This window comes from Uloborus diversus, chromosome 4, assembly GCF_026930045.1.
Source record: "Uloborus diversus isolate 005 chromosome 4, Udiv.v.3.1, whole genome shotgun sequence".
NCBI classification, from domain to species: Eukaryota; Metazoa; Arthropoda; class Arachnida; order Araneae; family Uloboridae; genus Uloborus; species Uloborus diversus.
Window position 1 is genome coordinate 110,633,771 of NC_072734.1, and position 26,759 is coordinate 110,660,529.

The 26,759-nt window shown below is 30.8% G+C and overlaps 1 protein-coding gene across 1 annotated transcript in view; it reads left to right on the top strand.

Annotated features, from left to right (window-relative positions):
• Positions 1 to 26,759, top strand: part of LOC129220759 (piezo-type mechanosensitive ion channel component-like) — a 146,524-nt gene that overhangs the window by 97,735 nt on the left and 22,030 nt on the right. The window contains exons 16-31 of the mRNA XM_054855188.1: positions 1,837 to 1,950; positions 2,049 to 2,249; positions 3,136 to 3,337; positions 3,792 to 3,884; positions 4,238 to 4,394; positions 6,472 to 6,657; positions 7,392 to 7,449; positions 9,165 to 9,273; positions 9,504 to 9,654; positions 11,142 to 11,305; positions 17,910 to 18,046; positions 19,346 to 19,486; positions 21,641 to 21,815; positions 25,004 to 25,161; positions 26,013 to 26,089; positions 26,191 to 26,256. Of these exons, the coding sequence (XP_054711163.1) occupies positions 1,837 to 1,950; positions 2,049 to 2,249; positions 3,136 to 3,337; positions 3,792 to 3,884; positions 4,238 to 4,394; positions 6,472 to 6,657; positions 7,392 to 7,449; positions 9,165 to 9,273; positions 9,504 to 9,654; positions 11,142 to 11,305; positions 17,910 to 18,046; positions 19,346 to 19,486; positions 21,641 to 21,815; positions 25,004 to 25,161; positions 26,013 to 26,089; positions 26,191 to 26,256 (2,189 nt within the window). The remainder of the gene's footprint in view (positions 1 to 1,836; positions 1,951 to 2,048; positions 2,250 to 3,135; positions 3,338 to 3,791; positions 3,885 to 4,237; positions 4,395 to 6,471; positions 6,658 to 7,391; positions 7,450 to 9,164; positions 9,274 to 9,503; positions 9,655 to 11,141; positions 11,306 to 17,909; positions 18,047 to 19,345; positions 19,487 to 21,640; positions 21,816 to 25,003; positions 25,162 to 26,012; positions 26,090 to 26,190; positions 26,257 to 26,759) is intronic.

Sequence of the window (26,759 nt, forward strand, 5' to 3'; positions counted from 1 at the left end):
AATTTATCGCATGAGGCAAGAAAAATTGTTCAGAGACTAGCCTAGAATAGACTATTTAATAATGAAAAATGAAGATCATCACAATTTTTAAAGTTACTTGGGTGATTTTGAAGAGCAAGATGTGAAAGGTGTGTTTTCGTACGTAACTTTGTTACTTCAATTATTTTTCAACTTTCCAATCAGTTCAGTTCGTAGAGAAAAATCATTTTCATGTTTTAGGAGGTTAGAGAATTATTTTCGAAGCACAATGGGGAAAAAATTTAGCTGAAAAAAAGAGCATGACACTGGGCATTGCTGGATTAGTAACAAGATTTCATGTTCTTCTGTATTTTAAAAATCAAGCATAAAAACTTTATTAAAAGGTGAAAACTGTAGTACTAAAACACTTGGTATGATAACATATTCTAAAACGAACTACAAATTTTGTCATAAAAATTTAAATTGCTTTTGAACACTTATTTTTATTAATTCTAAACAGATATCATAAGTACTTGCTGTTATCCAATATGTGTTTTGGTTCCATACTGTGGTAATTCATATTTAAGAAACTCGACCCCTCAAATGAAATGCTGAAATGCCGCCCCCTGCTGACAGGTAAAAACTAAAAGTTTTTGTTTCCAAACGTATGACATGCATTAGCCTTTTGTAATGTGGCAGATTTCAAGTCTAAAGTCTATTTCTTGTTTTTTCACTCTCTGGAAAAATGTCACAATCAGTTGTCGTTTATTTTCCAAGATGATTTTTCCATTATCTGACAGATGACTTTTTTTTAGGGTTTTACAACAGCATTGTTGTGTTTGTGCCCTATGTGCCATATGATTTGCAAGATTTTCAATAAAAGATCACAACCACATTTGCTACCATTGATCGTTATATGTTGTGGTGAGTGAACCCCAAGTTAGTCATTTGAATTAATGTCTGCCAGATTACAAAAGGTTCACATATCAAACATTTGAGACACAAAACATATTTCTTTATCCAGTAAAGTCAAAGTTTTTGCTGTATTGGTAACATGTTTTCTTTCAATAAGGCTTCCAACCCCTGAGGGAGTTGTGACACACCCTTTATAATATTAACGTTAGCCTGAAATTGTTATATTTCTGTTAATATGTATAAACGTTTTTTAAAGAAATTTAAAATTGAACAAAATAAACATTTTATTGTAAGTAAAGCATATTTATTTACCACAAATAGAAATTAGGGAAACTTGGTGATCTGGGTAAAATTTTTTGTTACAGAACAAAAAAATGTTCTGTATAGAAGATGCCCTAGATAGGGTTTAAACTATTGGAATTTACAGTCTCTATAGAAACTGAATGGTTCTCGCCAAATAGTAAACCACATGATAGATAGCAAAAAGGAGAAAGAACATTAAAATATTTTACTGTGAGAAAATCAACAATACTTTCAAGGAGTAAATGGTGTCAAAAATATGCTAAGTACTTTTTCATACACCTAACTACCATTTGTAAAAAAATCCTCTTATAGTTCTAGTACAAGTTTAGTATTTCTTAGAATGAAAAGCAGTGTAAGTATGATTTCCTGTTAAAAAATACAAGGATTATTAATGAATGTCGTGCATCAAGGTCCTGATTCATCAACATATCTATGTTTACCATGCAAATTCCCAGAAATGCGGCTCAAGTAATGTATGTTTAAGTAATGAGTTGAAAAATTTTAAATGGTCTAAGTCACTAAAAAATAGTACTTTAGGAATGTGTAACGAAATTATATGTAGTTAATTTAAAATTATTTTCCTCTTTGAAGCTGGCATGTTTTTTCAGACAAATGTTTCTATGCTTTTTTATTTGCTAACAATTTTTACCATTTTTGCAGGATGTCATTTTTGTCAACTCCTCAAGGGACATACCTTTTCCTTTCAATACCACAATTGACAATCATGATTGGATTGGCTTTAAAAGGACACATAACTTAGCAGACTACTGCAAAGTAATAATCAGTTATTGATTGCCTTTTTTGATTTACTAATAATTGTTGTGTGAATTTTACAAGCTTTGAAATGTATTTCTTTGAAAATCTTCCTTTAGGGTTATATTGCTTTGATTTTGGTGTTGACTATTCAAGCAGTTGTACGAATTAGGCAGGAGGTAAAGCGGATACATCTGAATGAGCCTGAACCAAAAACAGGAGTCATATTTCCTGACGCAACTAGATCAACGGCTGATGATAATCTTTTAGAATGTATCAAGTACTTGGCAAACTACTTTTTTTACAAGTTTGGTTTAGAGGTGAGTAAATAGTTTTTTTTGGATAAGTGATTGAATAAGTTTAATTTATTTGTTACAATTGCTATCTGCAGCACTAAGAAATGATTATATTATGACCCTTTGGCATATAATAGAAGCAGTAGCGTATGTAGCATTGCTGACACCCGGGAGCCGTAATTTGTGGTGTCACCCCCCCCCCCCCCCCGGTCTACACAAATGCAAAAAAAAAGTTTTTTTTTTCTATGTAAGCATGAAATTAATACAATTTTTCAGTATAAGTACTGGCTATATGAACCTAACCCTGAGTTAAGAATTCACTCCATGATGTGGGGAAAGAGAAAGCCCCCGCCCTGGAAAATGTTATAAATTTGTAACCTTAAAAATACATTTTAGCTCCCTATTTTTCAGAATCTTTCAATTACACTTTCAGTGCCACCCCCCTGACAGGTGACCCCCCCCCCCCCCCCCCGTAGTGACACCACTGAATAAAAGATCTGTTAAATCCACACTAGCTTTCTAGTGCCTTCTATGTAATGAATTAGAATTGAAATAAGCAGTATTTTAAAAATCTATTTTATCAATTTTTTATTCACATAATGGCCCAGAAATAACATTATGAAGTTTTGATTCAATGCTATATGATTATTAATGAAATCAGGAGATAATTAGAATTGTAAAATATAGAACTCACTGCTTTGAAACATTTTGTTTTTCAATAAAAATGGAACTATGATCAGAGTAATCTAGTTTTTATATTGATATACATAGTTAATTTAGAAAATCCTTCCTCCATTTCCCCTTCTTCAAAAGTTACAACTCTTCTGAAAGTGTTCATGATGAACACTTTCAGAAACCTTCATTCTATCATGTTCAGTAATAAAATTTCTTAAATTCTGTTTTATTGCAGTTCTGCTTTGTGACTACAGTGTCTTGCATTGGGGTTCGTTTGGATGTATTTGCTTGTCTGTCTGCAATATGGTTATGGTGTATGTTTTTCTTGAAGCGGAGAACTCTTGCTAAAGTTTGGCCTGTGTATGTTACATACCAATGCATAATTTTGGCATTCCAGTACATCATTTGTCTAGGGCTGCCACCAGGGTTTTGTATCGGTAAGTTTTAATAATTTTATTTCCTCAAAGATTGATATGAAGCTATTAAGAAGTGAAGCTTTAAATCCTCACTTTGAGTTTTATTAACTGAAGCCGTCAAAAAAAGCGTGATGAATTGGTATTACTCTTGTTAAAAAACATTTTTGATATAAATATAAAATTCATGCCTTAGTCATGTTTCAAAATATATCTTTTTGCAGATTTGCATTATTGCTTGTTCTTTGTGACTTTTTCTAAAACTTGTTAAGAATGAAACTATTATGTGCACATTTTTAAATATTTAATATCGTATGTTATGTTTATTTCCTCTTGGTTTAGTATTCAACTGTCTGTGAATAAATGATAATTAAATTTTTAAAATATTTAGAAAATACAAAAGTTTTAAATAAACAAGAGTGTGCATAAGTATAAGTTCAAACAATAAAATTAATCATGTTTATTTTATTCATTTTAGAATACCCATGGACAGATGCTCTTAAAGAAGGCTTAGCAGAATGGCTTTTCTTACCAAATTTTCAAACTCCTCCAAGTTCTTCCAAAGTTCTTGGTAAGTTTTAAAACACTTAAAAATATTCAAAATTGTGCTTTTTTTTAATCACAGCTTTCCTTCCATAAATGCATGAAAAATATTGTTGTCAGTTTCAAGATAACTTTTCAAGAACTGCCTGTGTTGTCTTGGGAACTATTTAAATTATTTTTGTGAAATATATAAAATATTGCTAAATGATTTATTTTGATACATGTCAGAACTGTTTTTATGCTGCAATACAAACTAAAACTATATTAGCTGTTGTAAAAAACTTGAGCTGTTATGATAGTAAATATGAAACTGATTTTTGAAAGAATGAATTACAGGTAAACAAGTTGAAATTAGAGTAATTTATGTATTTTTTGTTTCAGCTGATTTTTTTCAACTACTTTTTGCTTGCTGCCAATTATTTGTATTCCAAATAGAAACATCACCAGTTTCTGAGCTTTATGAAGGAGGAAATAATAAAGAAATCAATTTTGATGTTCCTGAACCCAATCCAATTCCTGATTTTGTTACATATACCAAGTAATCTTTTATTTATTTAACTTTACTTTTTTGTAGACAGCTTATCAAACAGTACTCTACTATTTGTCTGTGTATGCATAACTCATGCTGATACACGGGATGAGTCATGGCAGACATGACAAGACCAAAGATAGCCTAAAACTGAATTCTGGGGATTTCAATATCAAGAAATATCTGCATGAGGGTCCCAGACACTCGATTTGAGTTGACTAGCAATTTTCGGGCTCATATTTTGATGACCCTTTCAAAAAGTAGAAGATGGTTTCGTCCTAAAAATGCAATCTAGTCATATAAAGGGTATTAAATAGTAGATGCATATCTAGAGCTTTTGACATACAATGAGCTGTTTCATTTGAAATGCATTTTTAATTTTTTTATGAAAAATATATACAGTAGAATCCCTCTAATGCGGACACTATCGGGGAATTTTTTTTTGTCTGCAATAGAGAGGTGTCTGAAGGACAGGAGTTTAATAATGTTATTTACATTGGAACTGGGGAATTAAAAATTGTCCGCATAAGAGGAGTGTCCGCCTTTGAGGGGTGTCCGTTATTAGGGGTTTTACTGTAGTACTTTTTAAAGGAACTGCTATGAATGAAAAATGTAGTAATAATAATAAAAGCATTATCTTAAAATAAAGTATTGAACCTAGTTAGAGACTTTTGTTAGGTCAATGTTGTCTTATCTCAGTTCGTTTTGAATCCTTACTGACATTCACGTATAGTAGATATTTAAATCTCTATTACTGAGTACCAGAAAAAATAAGGAAATTCTGCAGCTGGTTGGCACAAATTTGTAGTGTTAGGTCATAAATAGAATTTATAAAATATTGTTTTGAAACGCTCTTGTTGTAAATTTGTTTTTTTTTTTTTTTTTGATGTTTTGCATTTGTTTATAAATAACAGGGCATAAACTCAGTCTGCTGCAACAAGGAGTAGAATTTAAAATAATGTGAATTAATGTCAGCAGTTATGAATGTCTTTAGAAATTATTATTTCGACCCTTCAATATTCGGCAACTGAATAGTAAACAAATTTAAATGTTTGATAATTGGTAAACAAACACTTTTTTTTATACATTGAACGAAAGTTACAGCATAGTACCACTGTACGAAATTAATTCATAATGTTATTTATTTATTTCATCACATTCAAAGTAATTTTAATGTAAAAGAAAACACTCGGATGTTAAATTTAAAATTTCTTGCTTTTCAATTTTTCTTTAATTTTTGACACATTACAGTAACCTACTATAACAAACTAATTTAAATATGACAGTAATTAGAAAAGAAAAACAAAGTATAATGTTAAGTAGTATTTGAAATCTATTTTTTTTCCACATAACTTTAACTGCTAATTTTTTACATAAAATATGCAGCTAAAAAGGAAAACACTTGGATATAAAATTTATCAATAAAGGTGTTACACCAGATGAAATATTATTGTTCAAAAACAACCTAGTTAAAATTAGTCATTTTTATCTAAGTTTAATAATCATTTGCCCTTAAAGAGAGAAATAATAAAAGTATCTGGCAATATTTGAATTTCATTCTTCAATTTTAATGATGATACAATTTATCAATTACTAAAAAGATTATAAATAGCAGAAACTCACTTGAAACAATTATAATTTTTAATAATATTTTAGCAACTTCAGCTTTATTCTTATGTAAGGTAAAAGCAAAATTCTTTATTTATGACATATGTTGCCATGATTATCAGTTGTCAAATCATATATTCGGAAAAAAGTACTTTTTCACTTATGCAAAATTGTAGATAAATGTAAGCTAAATTATCTATTTACACTATTAATTTTTTTTAGAATAATTTGCATTAAATAAATAATTATGCTTAATGTAGATACATTTACAATGTTAAATAGAAATACATATACATTTCCCAGTATACATAATGTTTTCCATTTTGAATTGGTCTAAAATTCAAATATTACAGTTAAAAACATTCAAACAAATATTCGGTATTCGGCAAAGTATGGTATTTGGTGCATCTCTAGTTTTCACATATTTATTCATGTTTAAAAAATATATGCACTTTATATATGTATTTATTTGTTTTAGATCATTCTTAGATATGTTCAAAGTGTTTGTGTTTTATGCCTTCTATTGGATATCTTTGGCTGTAGTCTTTACAGCTGGGACTGCAAGAATAAACCTGTTTGCTATGGGTTATGTTATAAGCTGCTTCTATTTTCTTTGGAACGGCAATGAGTTTTATTTGAAAACAAGGTCTGCCTTGCTTAGATTGTAAGTGTATTGTACTAATATTTTGTATTTTTTTGATATTTTTATACTAATGTTGCTTTTAACTTTTTAAAACTATTGACTTATACGTATGAAGGGTGCAGGAGATAAAGCCTGTCAGTCAGTTTTTTCAAGGAAACGGGATAATGATGACATCTAGTGGTTGCTGAAGTATAATTTTCAAATAGACTCACCTTTAGCACAGAACCCTATAAGTTAGATAAAATATTTGCTTGAACACAGGCTCCCTCGCACCCTGGTCGAACCTTTAGGAAGTATTTCATCATTCAAATTAAATTTATGCATTTTCAAATTTCTATTTTTTAAAAATTAAAAGTATTATTGTTTTTAATTTCCAGATTCTAATTTAAGAAAGAAAATAATTTCATAAAACATTTACGCCTGTGTTTGAGAAGTTGGCCATGGGTGAAAATCCATTTACCAATCACCACAGAAAATGAATTAAATAGGAAGGAAAAACATTTTGAACTAGAATTTTTGCATTCCATGGGATGCATAGGTTAAAATAATTTTGTGACCTGTCAAGAAATCTTGATATGTCATCGGCAACCCTGGTAGTGAGTTTGACAAAAAAATGAAAGCCTTATTTCTGTAATTTAATGATATAAATTATAATTGAAATAAAACGTAAAGTAATAGTTTCAATGTAGAGAAAATTAAAAAAAAATGTAAGCTAAAGCTTTGAAGTAATTTTCTAATATTTGACATTATTTTAGGTGGAACATGCTGTTAGCTTACAATATAGGAGTGCTTCTGGTGAGCTGTTTGTTGCAGGTGAGCATATTACCAGTTAACATTGTTTCTCATAATAAATTTAGTTTTTTTCTTATATTTCCTAAAGAAACGTTTTATGCTTTTCCTTGTACTTACTGTATTTTAAAAGCATTATTGGTAAAGACTTAGAGTTTTTGCTTTGAATTTACTCTAAAATTTTAAATGTTCATCGAAATAGTAATTAAAAAAGTTATTTTTTGATATGAAAGCTATTACAGACACCATGACCTTATTCCTTTCATTTCTAATTTGCTTTGCTAAAGAAAGAAAATTCATTTGTTTGTTAAGTCGTCCATCTTTTCTAATTTCATCGAGTCTAATATAAAATTTTTGTTCCATATGCATTGATTGCAAATGAATGCATTGGTTGTAAATGCAGCTTTGACTTACTACACTGCACAAAAAGTCAGAAATGACGGTTGCGAAACAGGTTACAAAAAATGATAAATTATAACACTACCACAATTTTACACTACATTTTATTTAAGGAGTATTTAAAGAAATTGAAAATTTATGGCCTGCAACTGTAATACATCCATTGCAATGACAACATACTGATGTATGAAAGCTGCTCCTAAATTTCCCTCCCAACTATGCAACTGTGTCTATATGTTAGGTAGAATTGTAAATTTTCCTGTTCCAGAACGCCTATTGAATTCTGAGTCGTGAGCAGTTTAATTTGAAAGGTAAGTTGTGTTTTTCCGGAGAAGCAATACTGTTGATGGACCCCATTGATAATATTCTTGGAAACCATAAAAAAACAAAACATTAGAATGAAATTTTAAATTAATATGCCAATATTTTGCTTCATTTTAAATCAGGATTTGTTGATTTAAATCAGCTTGATTAAAATTATTATTAAAATCTTGACTTAAATCAAGTGATTTTAAAAAAAATCATTGATTTAAATCAATTGATTTCAATCAAGTTATTTTACAAAATCATTAATTGAAACCAGTTAATTTTATTTTTATAAATTAATTTTGCAGTAATTTTACAATGTGTTGCTTTAAATTTAACTTGCACCGCGTTACACAATCTTAAATTCAACAGGCAAAACTACATAGATCACTCTTTCTGTGTGTTAAACAGATCTTCACTTTTGCAATATTGCTTTTACTCCAAAATTACAGTTCAATTCAGAACAGAACTAAATAAAAGTGTGCAGTTTTTTTAATACACCATGACTAATATAGTTAAAGTAATTGCTTAGCATATTCTTTTACACAAATATGTACATGATGATAAAAACCTTATTTTTAAGCAAAGAATAACACAAAATGACTTCTTATCTAAGTATTATAACCTATTTATAAATCTTTAAAATGTATTGAATAGTTAAAGAACTTATCATCTTAGTTTTTAAAGTAAACTGTATGGATTCATCTATTGTACGTAAAATATATTATTTTTATAAATGTAAAGTAAAAAATAACTACAAATTTATGATGATTTTTAAAAAATCAGATTTAACTCAAAATCCGATTTAAATGAATAAAAAAAGACTTTTTTGATTAAAAAAACAAACAAACCCTATTTTAAATACAAGTGTCAAGTGCCATGTATCATACTGTTTTTTTTTTTTTTTTTTCATTTTTAACAATTTGTCTTTGTTGACACAACTTTTATCGTGTGTAGTTTATATTATCTTTTCGTTGTTCATTAGTGTTTTGCATTACTGCTTTTTGATTTATGTGTGTTTGAATATTTTTCAGCTGGTTGGTTGCACATACTTTGAGTTTCTTTTAAGAGAAAAACAGTGTTGGTTAATACAGCTGTTGGGCATTGCCTGTCAACATAAAGTTAAACCTCCTGAAGAACAAGGTAAGTTCTACTTTCTTTCGGCAATGTTATAATTTCTGAAGATTTTTTAAAAAGAAAATTAAATGTGAAAGAAATGTAAATATACAAATCAAATTTAAATACAGGAAAAAATCTAAAGATTTTCCCCATGACTAATTTGTATTCCATAATATTGATTAGCATTTAATAGTTTCAACTTCAGGAGAAAAAATGCAAAGAAAGAAAAAAATATTGTTCTTTTTGTCTTTCAGCTAATATAGACTGCAAGTTTGAACCAGATCCGGGCCTTATTTATGATATCATTTGTTTTGCGTTTCTACTTCTTCAAAGGCGATTATTTTCTAGCTATTATTTTCAACATGTTGTCAATGAAGTTAAAGCTCAACAAGTTTTATCATCCAGGTAGATACATTTTTTTGTATTTAAACTTCTGAACTTTAAGTCTTTGCTCTAATTTAGTTAGTCTGATTTCAGTGATACACATAGTCTTACCAAATTTCATATAGAAATTTTAACCAAATAACAAACTTGTCATCAACGTTAGAGCATTTAAAAATAATACATTAAAATTAAGGCTGAAAAATGTCAATCTATTGCTCCCTCTCTAAATTTATTTACAGAATTTTCTCTTTTTAAAAAAATTGATCTTGTATGATCTTCATCTAATTGCTCTTATTTTTCCCTTCAAAGGTGATTTGGGGGGGGGGCATAATTGTCATTTTTTAGCAAAAGTGGGAGTCGGGGGGAAATTTTTTCAAATTAATTTCCAGAAACAGCTTTAGAGTATATTTTATCACTTAAGGGGAGGGAATCATGTGGCCCCTTTGACTCTTCCTTTGAATCTTCCGTAAATGATGTCACGCTTTGAAGTGGGAGGGGGATAATGAAATTGTGACTGTGTGACAAGGGAAGGCACAATTCTGCGGGATGGCAAGCAGGAGAACTGTCTCCTAATACAGCTTGAAATTATAAGAAAAGAGTAAAAATTAAATACTTGAAATGCTTTCTTGCCTAAAGCAATCTTGATTGTAAAAGAGAAAATAATTCTTAAATAATAATAATATCAATCACTGGTGAAGTAATCTATTCCACCGGTTCAGCTAGTATGCAGTCAAAAGCAAGAGAAAACAACTTGCCGGGAAGTCTTATATTTTCTGACATGCCATAAAAAATGATTTAGTATGACGTGTTCACAGGGCCGGATTTAGGGGAGGGCAGGCGTGGCTTCTGCCCTGGGGCCTCCACAGCAAAAGGGCCCCCACAATAAAATTTTTACAAAATATCCTAACTTTCATGGGTCGAAAATATCGGATATATACATATAGATAAAAATATTCGGATATATATCAAAGTATCGGACATTTTCGAAAATATGATGCTCTTTTCGAGCCCTGATTAGGGGCCTCCACTCCTTCATTGCCTTGGGTCCTCCACACTTCCAAATCCAGCCCTGCGTGTTCAGCCAGAAGTTAAGGAAAGAAAACAAAGAATTGAAGTTTTCCTGCTAATACAGCACTAAATTGACCCTCTAGTTTTTGTCATGCAAACTACCTGAAAACTGTCTCAATTTAGGACTTCAACTTGAAATTTTATTTTGATTACCTTTTAACTCCTGCCAAACATCACCTGTTATTTTGTCTCATATGCATTTTTTTTTTGCCATGCTTAGCAATAAGTGGGCGATGTTAGAATAAATCAGGACATAGAAGCAGAAAACATCTAACCCTGCAAAAATGTTGATAAATAAGTGAGATGATATATGTTTATGATGAGATATTTAATAAATAAGCATTTGAGATTTTTATTTCAAATCTTTTTGATTTGAGTGAAAAAATTATATATTTTATTGTATCCTTTTCGGGTTTATGATTCTTATAAATGCAATCTAGAGGTGCAGAGTTGATTCATGAAATTCAAATGAAAGAGGTTCAAGAGCAGCAAGCGAATGAAAAGGAAATTATGGAAAGAATTAAGAAGAAAATGGATCGTATTAGGGCTTATCAACAAAAGATTAGAGGTGGAGAAAACATGGAACCAGAAACACATTTTCAAGGTATTATATCTAAACTTTGTGTTTCATTTTTGTCTTTTATCTCTCTTATACAATTTTAAATTTATAATTTTCTGTGGGGTTATTGCTTTTTATTTATATGTAGGAGCTTAGTGAAACATATATTTTATATTTCTGGATTTTTGTAATTGTAGCTTAGTCTTGTAAACGTGACATATTGTGAATTTGTAGGTATAGTAGAGTCTAGAAATACTGAATTATATAGCAGTTTTAACTTCCCTGTTTCCGTGTTACAGCCTGGGGGGGGGGGGGTGATTGGGACTGAAAAGTGGGGGAAGAAAAAAAAGGAAATGACAGCTAAAAGCCATAAAATTTTTAGTTGAGGCAAAAAAAAAAAAAAAAAAAAAAAGAAAGAAAGAAAGAAAAAATAAAAGAGAGGAAAAAAAGTAAAAAATTTTGCTGAGGCTGGTTTTTAGAGCATATGAGTGGTAATTCATGCAAATTCAACACCTAATTCAAGTTTTTCTTAAGATTTTCATGAATTTTGTACACAATAACTTTTTCCAAAGAAACGCTTAGACATGAATTAGACTTACATGATCTTTACAAACACTTGGTAATAATTTCATGGAGCAAGTATGGCTTGTTTAAGTAAAACAATTGATTTACTAATGTCTAAACAATGAATACAAAAATTAAAAGTTACTGATAGTGCTAAATAATGTTTTGTAATCTAATATACAAATAATTATGACTTGAAAGTTTAAGACACCTCTGCTTTTATTATAATTTCTAGTTTTCGTTCATGAATTGGAAAATGAAATAAATAAATGAACTATGAGAAGTGGGAGGGGGTTCCCCCCCCCCCAAATCACCGCCACTGCTTAATATCAAGCAACTCTTTAGAGAAAAATTCAGTTCTATCTGCAAAGACTTATTTTTACATAGTGTATAAATGCTAGAAAAATTAAGCTCTGTTTAATGTAGTTCGTCGGAACTGAGGTTCCAAGCACATACCATAAAACAAAACAAAGTAGATGAGCAATGCTGTCCTGAAAGGCAAAGGGATTAAAAGAAGACAAAAAATAATGCTTGAGAAGCTTATACTGCCGTGTTCAGGTAAACGGCAGTATCTGCAGAAATGAGTTTTCAAGATATTTGAAGAAATGTGTGGGGGGTTTCAATGTTAACCATAGGGAAATCTTGGAATAAGACGTTCTTTTCGCGCCTTTTTCTCAGCGGAAACCAAATAAGCAAGCTTGTACAATAAAGATAACGTCCAATAGATGACAAAAATGCAAAAAAAATAAATGAAAAATTTGCAGTTACTGCCCTTTACCTGCACACGGCAGTATAAATGCATAGCTATATTAATTAACTGTTTAAGTTATTGAAATATATTTTTTTACTCTGAATCCACTAATATATGTTTACACTTTTAAGTAAATGTAAGTGAGAATTCATGCTGAACTTTTTCAAAGGTAAGAAAGTTAATTAAGTGTTTTAATTTCAAAATAATTTCACTAGTTGTTACAACTTATTCTCTTCTGGTGATCTTTTATGAATTGAAAGCTTTCATCAAGGGCTGAATGGTTTACAGCTTGTTTTTTGTAGTTATCATTGTTCCACTGCCAATTGATATAAAGAAAAGTCAGTAATGGAATTTTTTATGTCATCAAAAGGAACTGGATCATCGACCTGAGCCCTTGCAGATTTAGCAACTGTATCAGCTACCTCTAAACATATTTAGTGTTAGTCACTTTCATTAATGTTCAGAAAGATCAAACAGTTATTTCCCTAAAACTTCTAATTGAGCTGCTTTTAAATTTTATTACTATTTTTAGAGCAATGTAAATTAAATTGAGTGTATTTGAATGTTCCATGAACAGCCCATGTTCTTACATTTATGTTTTTCAGTGCTTAATGAAGACAATGCAAATTTTCAGTAATTGTAATGCATGAATATGAATTTAGAGATAATCAAAGGACTTGTTCCTTTTATTTCATTTAATATATGTAAATGAGATTTCGTACTTTTTTTCTCTCTCTACCTCTGCATTTTTTTTTTTGATATTTTGTAAATAAATTCATTTATAAAATTTTGTTTCTTTGAATTGGTATAACAATATAAATTCTTGTATATTATTCCTTTTTTTTACATATGTTTTATTTTGCGTTTTACATTTTTTTTTTTTTTTTTCAATTTTGTGCCTTTTTTTAATCATGAGTTTTTGGTTATTTTTGACGATTCAGTGGTTTTTATTCATGTAGGAACAAACTACTTAAAAACATTACAAGCTCAAGATGTTATAGCCTTAAGCGAATATTTAAATATGCTGAACTATGATTTTACACAACCAAAAGGTATTTTTAAGCATGAAAGTCAATTCTTTGAAACTCCAACATGATTAATTTTCTGCATAACGTTAAATTGCTTGAAAGATGGCTTAAAGAGAGGTGCATCTTTTGCCCATCTAAATGCTGAATGTTTAAGAAAAAGTCTGCGCTGCAATGTACAAAGTGATTCGTTTTGTTTCTATTTTTCTTTTTGTAACCACAAATTGTAGAAATAGAATTACTAACACCAAATGATAAGCATGTTCTCAGTTGTTTATGCTTGTGATTTTTTGTAAGTGTTAGAAAAAGAAAAGTTAAAGTTAAGAGTAAGCAGGGCCGGATTTGGAAGTGTGAAGGCCGCGGGGCAACGAAGGAGTGGAGGCCCCTACTCAGGGTTCGAAAAGATCATCATATTTTCGAAAATATCCGATACTTTGATATATATCCGAATATTTCGATATATATATATATATATATATATATCTGATATTTTCGACCCGTGAAAGTTAGGATATTTTGTAAACATTTTATTGTGGGGGTCCCTTTGTTGTGGAGGCCTTGGGGCAGTAGCCCCGCCTGCTCTCCCCCAAATCCGGCCCTGTGAGTAAGGAACCTTTTATTGATATATTTGTATGTATAAGTAAACATACTTAATATGTGGTGAAAAAAGTTAAAAATCATCTTATTTCTTGGAGGAGAGAAGAATAATGCTGAAACATGAACTATAATGTTTAATTTTAAACTAGTACACCGAAACTTCTAGGGGCGACCACCAGAAAAAATAGTTTTTTGAGGAGAATTCGCTGGGGGAGGTGTCAGTGTTGGATTGCGAAGTGGAAGAAAGGCTATGTCTGCCTGATTGGAAAGACTAGGTGCCTTGCTCTTGGAAGGACCTGGCTCAGAATTGAGTAGAAAATTTGTAGAGTAGAAGTTTAATATGGGAGAGGAGTCTGGCAAACCGACATGTGGCTCGGTTTGGCTCTCTGTAGCCGTGTTGGATTTAGGCCTGTAATTTCAAAAGTTTTTGTTGGGGAATTAGGGGAGAGGGCAAAGGTTTTTGTTCAAATAAACAGCAAAATACATACCAATATGTCTATTTTCATTACGTCTCTACAATCAGGGGGGGGGGCAATTACCTCCCCCCCCCCGTTTTTATTCTGCTGCTTAAAGATATACCAACAGACAGCAGAACGAAATTTTATTTATGAAATCGTTAGTTTTTTTAAATGTTTTCTTAAAATGATTTCATGTTGATGATAAAAAATGTGTGTACTTTTCATCTTCTTAAAAAGTATTTAGCGATTTTCTGACAATTTAAATTTTGAATAAATGAAGTATTGAAGTCTGTTAACTTATTTAAAGTTATTGAATTTTCAATTGTCTGGTATTTTTAAATTCTGCAGGGTTTATGAGAAGGTGCTAGTATCTAAACCTTGTTTCGTAATGGAATAAAATGACATAGAATATTTCAGAATTTTGTTGTAACATACTGCTGTTTCTTTTTAAAAGTATTCTATATAATTAGAAATTATTTTAGAAATCAATATCTGTCTCCAAATGTATACTTTTATGTTTAACACTCAAAATTTTTACCTCTCCCATTATAAATGTCCGCTTTTTCATTACATTATTTAGTTTGATCATAAAAATTAGTAAACCTAGTTATCAATGTAACAGTTGACTTCAAAATGCTTATTTTTCCTTCACAATTTTATGTCTTATAACTTTGTTGTAGAAATAATTATGAGTGTGTATTAATTTTTACTTAACAGAGAGATGGAAATTAAGCTGTTTTTATCTTCTGTGTTAGAAAGCGAGTTTTCTGAAATTCTTAGGTGCATGATGCAGAAAAAATATCTAATGAGAATATCTATGCTTAGTATTTTATTTGATACTTGTTTTTTTAAGTGTGTTAAGCCATATTTTTCTGCAAATGTTTACTTTTCTAGCAGAATAAATGTTTTTTTTTCTTTTAAATTAATGTTGAGAATTTTATGTAACTTCATTTTTATTTATTTGAAAAATATTAATGATCTATTATTTTAATGTTGCTTTTACATACATTAATACATACATGTTCAGGCTCCATGACTTGTAATAGCTCATATTATTATGTCTCTTTGAAAAAATTAGTGTTTGCTGTTGAGTAGCATTTATTGTGAAAATAAGTCGCCATTAGTCGAAAGAAGAATATTTCTTGCTATAAAAAATCAGTGGCAAATATTTTTGTTCTAATGCTTGTTATTTTATAAGAATCCCTTACAAGTATTTACTCATACTAATTTTCTTTCTTTACTTACACTATTTCTGCACATTCTCTGGTCACAGCTACCGATTACTGTTCTTACTCCACCCCTATGTACTCCGATGGCACCACATCTCGAACAGCCGAACCAGAAGAAAAATGTCCCGATACAGTCCCTTCACCCCCACAACGCACTCTTTCCCCTGGCTCTGCTTTTTACACTGTGTCCCTCGACTCTTACATGGAGCCCAAATTAAATGTGGGCTGTTCACGTGCACGTGAACAGCGCTCTCAATCTTTAGAAGAGGACTCTTATCCTGTATTCTCCCCTCCACCTTATCCTGCTACATTGGACGCTCTGCAGTTTTTACCAGAATATCTCCAGCACTGTGGATATGGTTCAGATCTGTTGGCAAGATGTTTTCCCAATCTACGAATTGCTCATCACTCACGCCCTGCATCTGTTCCTTCAACTCATCACGCCTGTAATTCATGTAACTTTGCATCGCTTTGCTTCTAACATCACTCAGAGGCTCATTATGGTTAAGTTTTTCTAATTATTGAATAGCACTTTTTCCTTTCACAAAACTTTTTTTTTTGTAAAAATAGGGTTTAAATATGAACTCCAGAATGCTTTTTGTAAAAGGTTTTCAAATTTGAAATGAATTAAACTTTTAAGAGACTCTTTAAAACATTTTAAAAATAAATAAAAGGTGCTATTTCTTTTATCTGAACTTTTTTGTATTAATTTTCGATTTGTATTTTGATGCGTCACTTGCTTGAATGTAAAGGAAGAAAAATACAAAAGAATAAGTAAATTCTGGCTCAAATTTCTTTCTACTTAAAATAAAATAAAATAAAATAAAACCTGGTTACTATCTGTTATAACTGAAATTTTTCATCATAGGCAAGAAATGATATGAAAGCTAAAAATAAGAGGTTGCATTCAAAATATGCCTGAAACTTGCACAACTTTTTTATTTCTATGAAACACATTTGAAGATTTTATTGAGAAATCTTGATAGAAATTCCGTGCCCATTTACTGCAGAATTATCAACCATATTGAAAGACTTATATGTTTTATGTATATGTTCATTGACCCTATTTTTTTTTCTTTTTTTAATCTGCTCTGAGTGATGTTTGATTTTTGCTTTGCAATATATTCACCTGCCACCACGTTAAGTTTTTATTTTTATCTTGTGCTTTTGAAGCTTTTCCTACTTATTTGTTGCAGTCAATTTGCTTCTGTTATTACTTATTTTCTGTGACACTTCTTGCACGCCATGTTTGTGTTTCTGTGTTTAATGACAAATGTTATTCTATCATCTGCCTCTCATATACTATCTGTCTCTCCTCTTCTAAAGAATGAATTCTGTCTCTTATATACTATCTAAGATCTATCTGTCTCTCTCCTTCTCAGGAATGAATTCTGTCTCTTATATACTATCTGTCTCTCTCCTTCTAGGGAATAAATTTTGTCTCTTATATACTATCTGTCTCTCTCCTTCTAGGGAATGAATTCTGTCTCTTATATACTATCTGTCTCTCTCCTTCTAGGGAATGAATTCTGTCTCTGTAATTCTTTCTAAAAATTCTAAAGAATGTCTTGTCTCTTCTCAATCACTTTTCAAAGCTGTTTTGTATCTGTCCTAAATTTTATTTTAGCAAATATCTATTGACAGCTTTCTCTCTCTCGTGGCATTGTCATCATGTCATTTATTTCTATTTGCATTTATGTGAATGAAGAATATTCATTTTAAAGTGGTTATTGAAATTTCAGTTTTGTTTTACGTTTTTTATCGATTTTCCCTCATTTACATTAAAAAATATATTTGTTTATTTCCCGTTATTTTTGATTTTCTTTTTTTTTTTAGTTTTGGGATTATGATTGTTTGTAGATTCATTTATCAGTTCATAGATTGAATTCAGTTGTATATTTTGTGTATTTATTTTACTCTTTGTTTTGAAGTTTTTATTTTCCCTTTTGTTAGTTGAAATTTCATTCTCAAATTTGTTTGCCTTTACGTGAGGGAATTAACGTTAAATACTCGTTGATTTTTCAGCCATCAGATCAGGAGATTATTATATGTTTGATGATTTTTCGGATGATGAAATAGACTTAGAACTATCTGCTAGACATAAGCGTGTTGATGAAGATGATGAGGACTCTGCAGAAGTAAAAGAGAAAGGAATAAATGCGGTAACCAAGATTACATTTCATTTTGTTATTTAATTTTTTCGAAAGAAATGCATTATAAAGTGTAAATAATTATTTACCTTTCTGTGTGATCAATTAGGCATGTTTTTTTTTTTGAGCAGTCACAAATTGCTTACTAAGCTCACTTCTCTAAAGTTGATGTTGCTCTGATTTTTCAAGTTACCATGACGACGAGAATAAGTTTAGTTCGTTGTTTTAGTATTTATTGAGAGGACTAATTTCCTTCAGTATGGCTACAAATCTTTTGCTTTCATTCAAGGCTTAACTGAAACGTATTTATTTTTAAAGGGGGGGGGGAATTATAGCCTCCAAGGGTGGAACCACTCCTCGGCAGTGACGTCTATGCCCTACACATGCACAGAACACACGTGTAGGGTCCTATCTCAACTTGGCATTGCAAAAAACTTGATTTAAATTCCAGACATCAAAAATTCAAGTTTATATTTCTTATTGGTTTTTTTAATTATAGTATCTGTAAACTTCAAACAGAGCACAGACTTTCGGAAAAGTTTCTTACAATAAATTGACTCAAAGTTTATGTTAAAAAATGAAATAAATTGTTTAACACTTTTTGAGAAGATTCTTGTACACTGGAGAAGGGGAAAAAAGAGCATTTTTGGCAAGTTATTAGAAAAAAAGAACTTGGAAAGTTGATTAAAAGTTAATAATTGTCCCAAAACTTCTTATTTCTTCAAAAACTTCTGATCTTTCAAAAGCACGTTTTTATTTTTTACTATTGTTTTATTTTTTAATTTTTCATTTCAAACTTTTTTTATTCAATTCCATTTTAATCAAAGAATTAATTCTGAAAGTTTTAAGATACAAATTTGGAAGTACGTGAATTTCCTATAAAATTGCAAATTAAAATTTACTGTGTTATATTTTTGTAGGAAAAGTATTTGTTGAGATACATTTTTGAAATTATTGATATATGCTGTCCCCACCACCCTACCCACCAAGATTTTAACGTCTGTTTCTTTTATGAATTTTGAGTCTGATTTTTCAAAGGAGATTCTAAATGTTGGTTTAGTTTTTACAACTTTATACTTTCTCAAACCAAATTATTATTATGTTCCTCAATATCATTATTATTGATGAACATCCATCAAAAATGCTTTGATATAGCGTGCATATTTTTGCCAGGCAGTATGTCTGAACTCCATGTGCAAAAATTTATAAAGATGTTTAAACTTTCATAATCAAAATTACTAGTTTCTAGAAAACGTTTTTAAAATAGCACTTACAGAAAAAAAGCTAATTCATTCAAATTTTAATTTCAAGCTTCTACGCAAAACCATCCAAGGCAATTTAAAACTCGTGGATGAACCGAGGAAAGAATCTGGAGAAGTGGATGATGTAGAAGACTCAAGCCAACAATCAGCCATAGTCAGTGCTGATCGAGATGCTATAGTTTCTTCTCAGGTTTGTTTTTTATTGATCAGACTGGTGTTTTCAACTACAGTGTTACCTGTGCTAAACTCACGAATCAGTTAGTTCACCTGCGTATATGCCGTATAACTTTGATTTAGCAATACCGCATTTAACAATTCCCACTATTTAATGATACATTTCACTTGTCCGGATTAAACTGCATTGAATGTATGTGTTCCTCAATTTAATGATATCTTTGATTTAACGATAACTTTTTCCAGTTCCTTGGCAATTGTTGAATTGAGGTTGTACTGTATATACAGGGTGTTCCATTTTAACCTACAAGACCTTTATTTTCGCAGCCGTTAGTCCTAGATGTATACTTCCAATTGCAAAAATGTTCAAAATCACATGCAGAGTTTAAGATATTGAAAGTTTAAAGCAAAAATAAAAATGAGTCAAAAAATACGAAATTAAACTTTTTATATGGGCTCCAGGTCCCCTAACTTATATTTAGGGAAATAATCTCCTTTAAAAAGTAATTCCGACCCAAAAAGTTTGAAATTAGTATGACCAATATTCACTGAGATATGAAACGCAGCGTTTTGTGACTTACACCACGTTTCAGTCGCCGTCAACACCTTTTTTTTTTGGGGGGGGGGGGGAAATATAGCTGTTAACAAGTGTTTAAAATTATATGTGTGCATAGTGTGGTTTTTCAAATTGTTTGTGGTTTTGTAGTGTATTTTTGCGTATCACGGTGTAACATTTTATTCATTTTTGAATAGCAATGAAAAATATAAGTTCCTTGTTTTTCTTACATTAACGACCTGTCATTCTTCTGAAAGGACGATAAGTTCCACTCTCATCCTCTGTATGGTCCCTTAAAACTTTGACATGGAATATCTCCTTGAGCTTTGATCGCAAAAATGTTTTTTGTGTCAGTAATAGTTTTCAGTGGAGATTATTTCCCTAAATATAAGTTGGGGGACCTGGGGCCTGTATAAAAAGTTAAATTTTGTATTTTTTGACTTATATTCATCTTCACAGCAAACTTTCGCTACCTTAACCCTGCACCTGATTTTGAACATTTTTGCAATTGGAGTATACATCTAAGACTAATGGCTGCAAAAATAGAAAGGTCTTGCAGCTTGAAATCTGTATATAAGTCACTTTATTTTAGTTGTATATTATTGCTGTGATACATATACATACAGAAGAATCATTCTTCAAAAATGGTGCAAAGAACCTCTTCAAATCAGGGGAAAAAAAGTCCCTAAAATGCTTTATTAGAATAAGTACAACAGCTCCCAAATAACTCCCTGCCAGAATAGGCAACATATCATAAAGGAAGAAGCAGGCCTTAAAATCCTTATTGAAATGAAAACAGTAACCCCTATAAAAATTTTATTATGATAAAGACAACCATTCTCAAGAAACTTTAAGGCGCAGACAACCTTATTCTAATAAAGAGACCACAATAGAGTAAAAGCCTACAGTATGATTGACATCCCATTGATATAAAGGCAACATTCCTTAAATAAATTCAAGAGTCCCTCTAAAAAATCATATCAGTACAAAGGCAACAATCCCTAAAAGTCTTTAAACTATGGACCTCAGCTCTTAACAGGGTTCGCCAAACTACCCAATCCCCCTCCCCCCTCAAAAAAAAAGCCCCTGTTTTTCGGGAAGGCCTACTGGAAAAAAACCACTATCTCGATAAAGTGGGTTTATTCAGAATTTACACCTCATTGAAGACTTTTTATCTCAGAAACACACTGAATATTATAACTATATTAATCTGTACCAAGTCCAGAAAGTGCCATCTTCCTTTCTGGGCAATTTTTAAAGCATTAGAAATTAAAACTACACTACTCGCCATTTCTTCAAGAATAATAATTATAAATAATCAAATTAAAAAGATAATTTAATTCAAAATATCATAGTGAATTATTTGGAGCCTATCATATTTTGAATCTTGATGTTGTTCAATGAATGTATGGTAGTAAAAAAAGAAATGTATTGCAAATTTCAACAGTAAAAGGCAAAGAAACAAGTATGTCCAAAGCTGCTTAGTGATATTATAGAATCTTTGCTTTCTTAAACTACAAATACAAAATTTTAATTTCATACTTTATCTCTAATTATTAATTCATAAATCAATAGTTTAAATGTTTTTGCTTTATGAATTCTAATGTGTTTCAGAAAATGTCTCATAAGTCTCCAGATCCTTTAACAATTACAAGTAGTGGACCTACCATGAGTTTGTCTTTGCCTCCCTCAGCTTCGACCACCTCAGCGTCATCTCCCAAAGAAGGCACAGTCGCTGCTTTGAGCCCTCAAGATGTAAAATTGGAAGATGAAGAGGAGAAATTAGATGGTATTAACTTTTTTTTTTTAAAATTTAAATTAGTTGGAAAGAATGGTTAAAGAAGGTATGCCTTATTGTTTAAAATCCTATTTTATCATTTATTGTTTTCGATTGAGAAGGAATAAATTTCTCATTTGAAAGTAATAGTTACTTAAGTGTTACAAAATCAGCTTCAAACCATAAATAAATTTGTTATATCATTCTTTTGTTTTATTTTGTGTAGAATTTTAATTATTTATTTAATCCTTGAAAATAAATTAAGAATTTCTTTATTAAAATCCCCCCCCCACTTTTGTTTTAAATTTTAAATACAATTCTAACTTCCTTTTATTTACTGGTGATGTTGATCAAGTACATCATAACTTTCTGCAGATAAACATCAAAAGCTGTTTTATTTATTTACTTATGGATTTATTTTAGTTTAATGTTTTTAAAGAAGCATGTCAATTGAGAAATATTTTCAAAAAGCGGAAAATATTTACATTTTATTTCCTTATTGTATTGTATATTTTATAATGAAATGGTTAGTTGTATTGATTTCAGAATATAGGAAAAATTGTTAAACAAATTTTGATAATAATATAAAAGGGATATTACTGAAACACTGCTGCTGCTTTTTTCTGATAATTTTATTTACCTCTTTTTTTTTTAAACATCCAAAAATAGATGAAAATATACCTAATAATACATTATTTTGTACTTGGTAGTAAATCTTATTATGCATTTTTCAATTTTTATTTTTTATTTTATTGGTGGAGCATTGTAAAAATTAGTTTAGTTTTTCCGTGTACAGTCGAGTCTCCATATAACGAAGTCGCAAGGGACCTTTGAAAAGGTTCGTTATATAGAAACTTCGCTATATAGAAAGTAGTAAATTTTTATGGTTAATTTTTCATGTACATTAAGTTAAATCCTTTTTTTTTTTTTTTTAAGGTTATATACATGAAAACACGAAAAATATTGAGTATTTTGAAGTTAATTTAACATAAGTAACAAATTAAAAAATAAAACTAAATGAATTAATTAACTAAAATTTAATTAGGAATGCCACTTGCATCTGTTGCACAATTGGTGAATTTTAGTAAATTTTTACATAAATAGGTTAAAGAAATCATACCTAAATTTCGTCAACGACAGTAGTTTTGCATTGAAAACAGTCCGTGATTTTTTGCTGCACTTTTTAAACACATTTTTCGTAAAATTCTTCACAAGAGTGAAGTGATTTAAACACTTCTTCTGGAACATCTTCTTGGTATTGCAATCCGCAACGAATGGTGTCAAAAGCTTTTCTGATCTCATATGTGGATGGTTTCGATGGGTAGAATATTTCCGTATCTTGATCTTCATCCTCATCATTGTCATCATTACTCATTACAATTGAGTCCAGAATTTCTTCTTCCGTCAAATGACCAGTAGTTGACAAACCATCATCAATTGTTAAACAATCTTCTAAACTGACATCATCTGTAAAACTATTCTTCTCACGGTAACCGTCCCAAATTTCTGTAACATCTGGCTCACTGTCCACGTGAGACTCCTGTTCTTGTTCTCCTGATGAAAATTCCTTCGCAAATCCAGCTTTTCTAAATGAATTGGAAATTGTTGTGACTTTCACATCAGATTGCCAAGCTTTAGACAATTCTGAAATGCAAGTCCTCAAGTCTACATATATTTTAGAAAACTGTTGTTTTTCTTCAACACAGGCAATCATTTTTCGCAAAATTCGCTTTCGGTAGTACACTTTTAAATTTTTAATTATCCCCTGATCCATCGGTTGCAATTTCGAGGTGTTTGGAGGAAGAAAGATAAGTTTTATGTTCTTCACTTTGGATTTCACTTCAGGTGGATGTGATGGGCAATTGTCTACAAATAATGCAATCTTTCTTTTTTCTTTCCCAAACTTTTTGTCCAAGTCCAATAACCACTTCTCAAAAATTTCGCCTGTCATCCAAGCTTTTCTACTGTTCTGATAGTTCACTTCTAAGGATTTGATGCCTTTGAAACATCTAGGGTTTTTACTCTTCCTAATAACTAGCAACTTCAGCTTTTCTTCCCCTGTCATATTTGAAGTAACCAATACTGTAATTCTGTCTTTGCTACGTTTTCCACCAAAACACTTGTCTCCTTTAAAAGTAAGAGTTTTATCAGGGAGACATTTGAAAAAGAGTCCCATTTCATCGCAATTAAACACGTCTTTTGGCTGGTACTCTTTTAATACCGGTTTTAACACTTCATTTTTCCACTGCTCACAACTTTCATCCGACACATCAACACTTTCTCCTGAAACTACTTTGTGCACCAACATGTGACGTTTTTTAAATTTGTCCAACCATCCAACACTTGCTTGGAATTCCGAGTAGCCTAATGCGTTGGCAAACTGCAATGCCTTTTCTTTAATTAGCGAACCTGACAAAGGTAAGTTCTGATCCCGCACAGAATGAATCCATTTTAAAACAGCTTGATCGACGTCGTCACACACGCACAATCATACTCGTTTTGCATTGGAATTCCCTACTTCACCAGCTTTACTTAAAATGGAATCCTTATTTTTTAGTATAGTGGATACACTGTTAGCAGGAATGCCATATTTTGCGGCTACATCTTTCTTCTTGATGCCGCTTTCAACATCATTGAGAAGTGAAATTTTTTCTTTCATGGTTAAACACTTTCTCTTCGACATTTTGAGCAACGCAGCACGTTGCAGAGCAAGATGAAAATGAGCGAAATGTGCACGTCAGTTCAAAAGTGAGAATCCATCACACCACATCCGGTCAACACATTTCCAAGAAACCTCACCCCCTCTGGGAATTCTTCCCTCCTCCTTTCAAGTCTCTCTCCTTCCATCGACACAAGTGACAAAAAGAAAGGAATGTTGAAAGACAAGATAAGAAAGTTGTAGTATGAGTAATCCTCGACAAAAGCAACAGAAGAAAGACTTCTATTTTCGGAAACATTGTCTTTCTCCCACATAAAATCTTCGCAATAGAGAAATTTGGCCATTTGATATTCGTTAAAGAGAGACAGATTTGCATGCTTTTTTATTGAAACTTTCAGTGTCACCAAACATGCTTCGTTATATAGAGAGAACTTCGCTAAATAGAGTGTTCGCTATACGGAGACTCGACTGTATATAATTTTGCTTGTTCATGAAAATATAGCTTGTTTCAATATGTAACTGAAAGCTATCTCTTTTGTAGAAACATTTGTTGAGAAGATTAAGAGATGGTATGCATTCTTCTGTGAATTTTTGGATAGTGTTTTAATTAGTGCCACTGCACAATTGAACGCTGTGTCCAAAGATTATCGATTTGTGGCAAGGCAACTTTCCAAGGAGAAGAAACTTCTTAAAGAAAGGGTAATCATGCTGATTAATGTTTTTAAACCTCCTTTCTTCGGTTAATTTTCTAATTGACAAAGATACCTTGCAATGTATTTCAAGGAATGTAAACTGGTGCAAGAAAAAAAAAGGTTTTTTGCTATAGCATAAATAGTATGAACTCACCATAAATAAAAATTCAAAATAGTTAAAAAGAAAATTGCCACTTTGTAGCGAATCACTGAACCTCTTACTCAGTGCTGAAAAAAAAAAAAAAAAGTAAAAAAAAAAAAAAAAAGGTTCTCTGAGCTCTGAAAATGAGCAAATGATGTGAATAGGTTAGACAGGGGTGCCCTCATTAGCGATAGCATAACCCCTAAAAAATGTTACAGAGCACTCTCTAGAACAAGAACCTACCAAAATGAAATCTAACACCCTCTCTAATAAACCCACTAAAAATTTCAATGTTACAGCCAGCACCTTTATGCTGTTCCCTTGGATTACATAGTATGTTAGAGAATTTATGCCCTTGATGGCTGTGATCCGAAAATCCAAGAGTGTATGAAATCAGGGAAATGTATATTGCAGTTTTACTCAAACAATAATGTCAAAAAACTAAAATGGTTGAAGGAAAGATTTCTACACTATAAGAATTGCATGCTGTATTACATAGTTTACTTTGTGAAATACAGCTAGCCTTCATTAAAGCTTTTTTTTTCCTACTTTATATTTATTACAGAAATTAAGCTTTTTGACTGTGCTCTACAACTTAACACTATATTTTGTATTATTCAAAAATATTACTAAATTTCAAAAAGTTGTCAGTTATATAAATGCTAATTTTTATTTATAGCTATCAACTAACTGAATAATTTTGTGCATATTTTCAGTTTATCAAAAATGGTTCTTTTGATATGAACGAGGCTGAAAAGGAAATAAAGTTTAAAGAAATTGAAGCTTTGCCTGGGTAAAAAAAGTTTTGGTTTTAATTTCATGCTACTTAGCATTGCACAACAATTAAATGTTATTTTTATAAGTTTCACAGAACTTATTTCTTTCATTCCCCAGTTCATCCAAGGATTTGAAGCAAGTTGCTGTTGTAGTTAAGAAAACCAATTTGGATTTCCTTGACAGGTATTCTATAGCAGAGCTCAGTGTAATATTAACGAAATTTGATTTGTGATGAAATTCTTCAATGTCTCATATTTTGCATAAAAAGACTGAAAAAAGCTATCAAGGCTTGTGATGTTTGTTTAAATATTTCTTTAGTTTTGTTGGGATAGTTATTATTATTTTTTAAATTTTTATTTTAATGATTGTTAATATTTTTGACAACCTTGTTTTTTTGTGTTTTCATTTAAATGTTTTTCCAACTTTTGAGTCATACAAAATAATGTTTTGAATCCGTTTTTCTTCTACTTAAATGTTTCTGGAACACAAAATTTCATAGCCCTTTTTAAGCACTTTGTGAGCTGAAAATTTATTGGTATAAAAATGCTAGTTTTTATTTTCTGTTTAAAAATTGTGGCACAATATATGCATCTTTTTTTTTTTTTTTAACTTTTGAAACTGCAGTGTTTTTCACTTTTCACCTCATTAATTTAAAATTACTTTTGAGCATTGGAGTGAGACCAGCC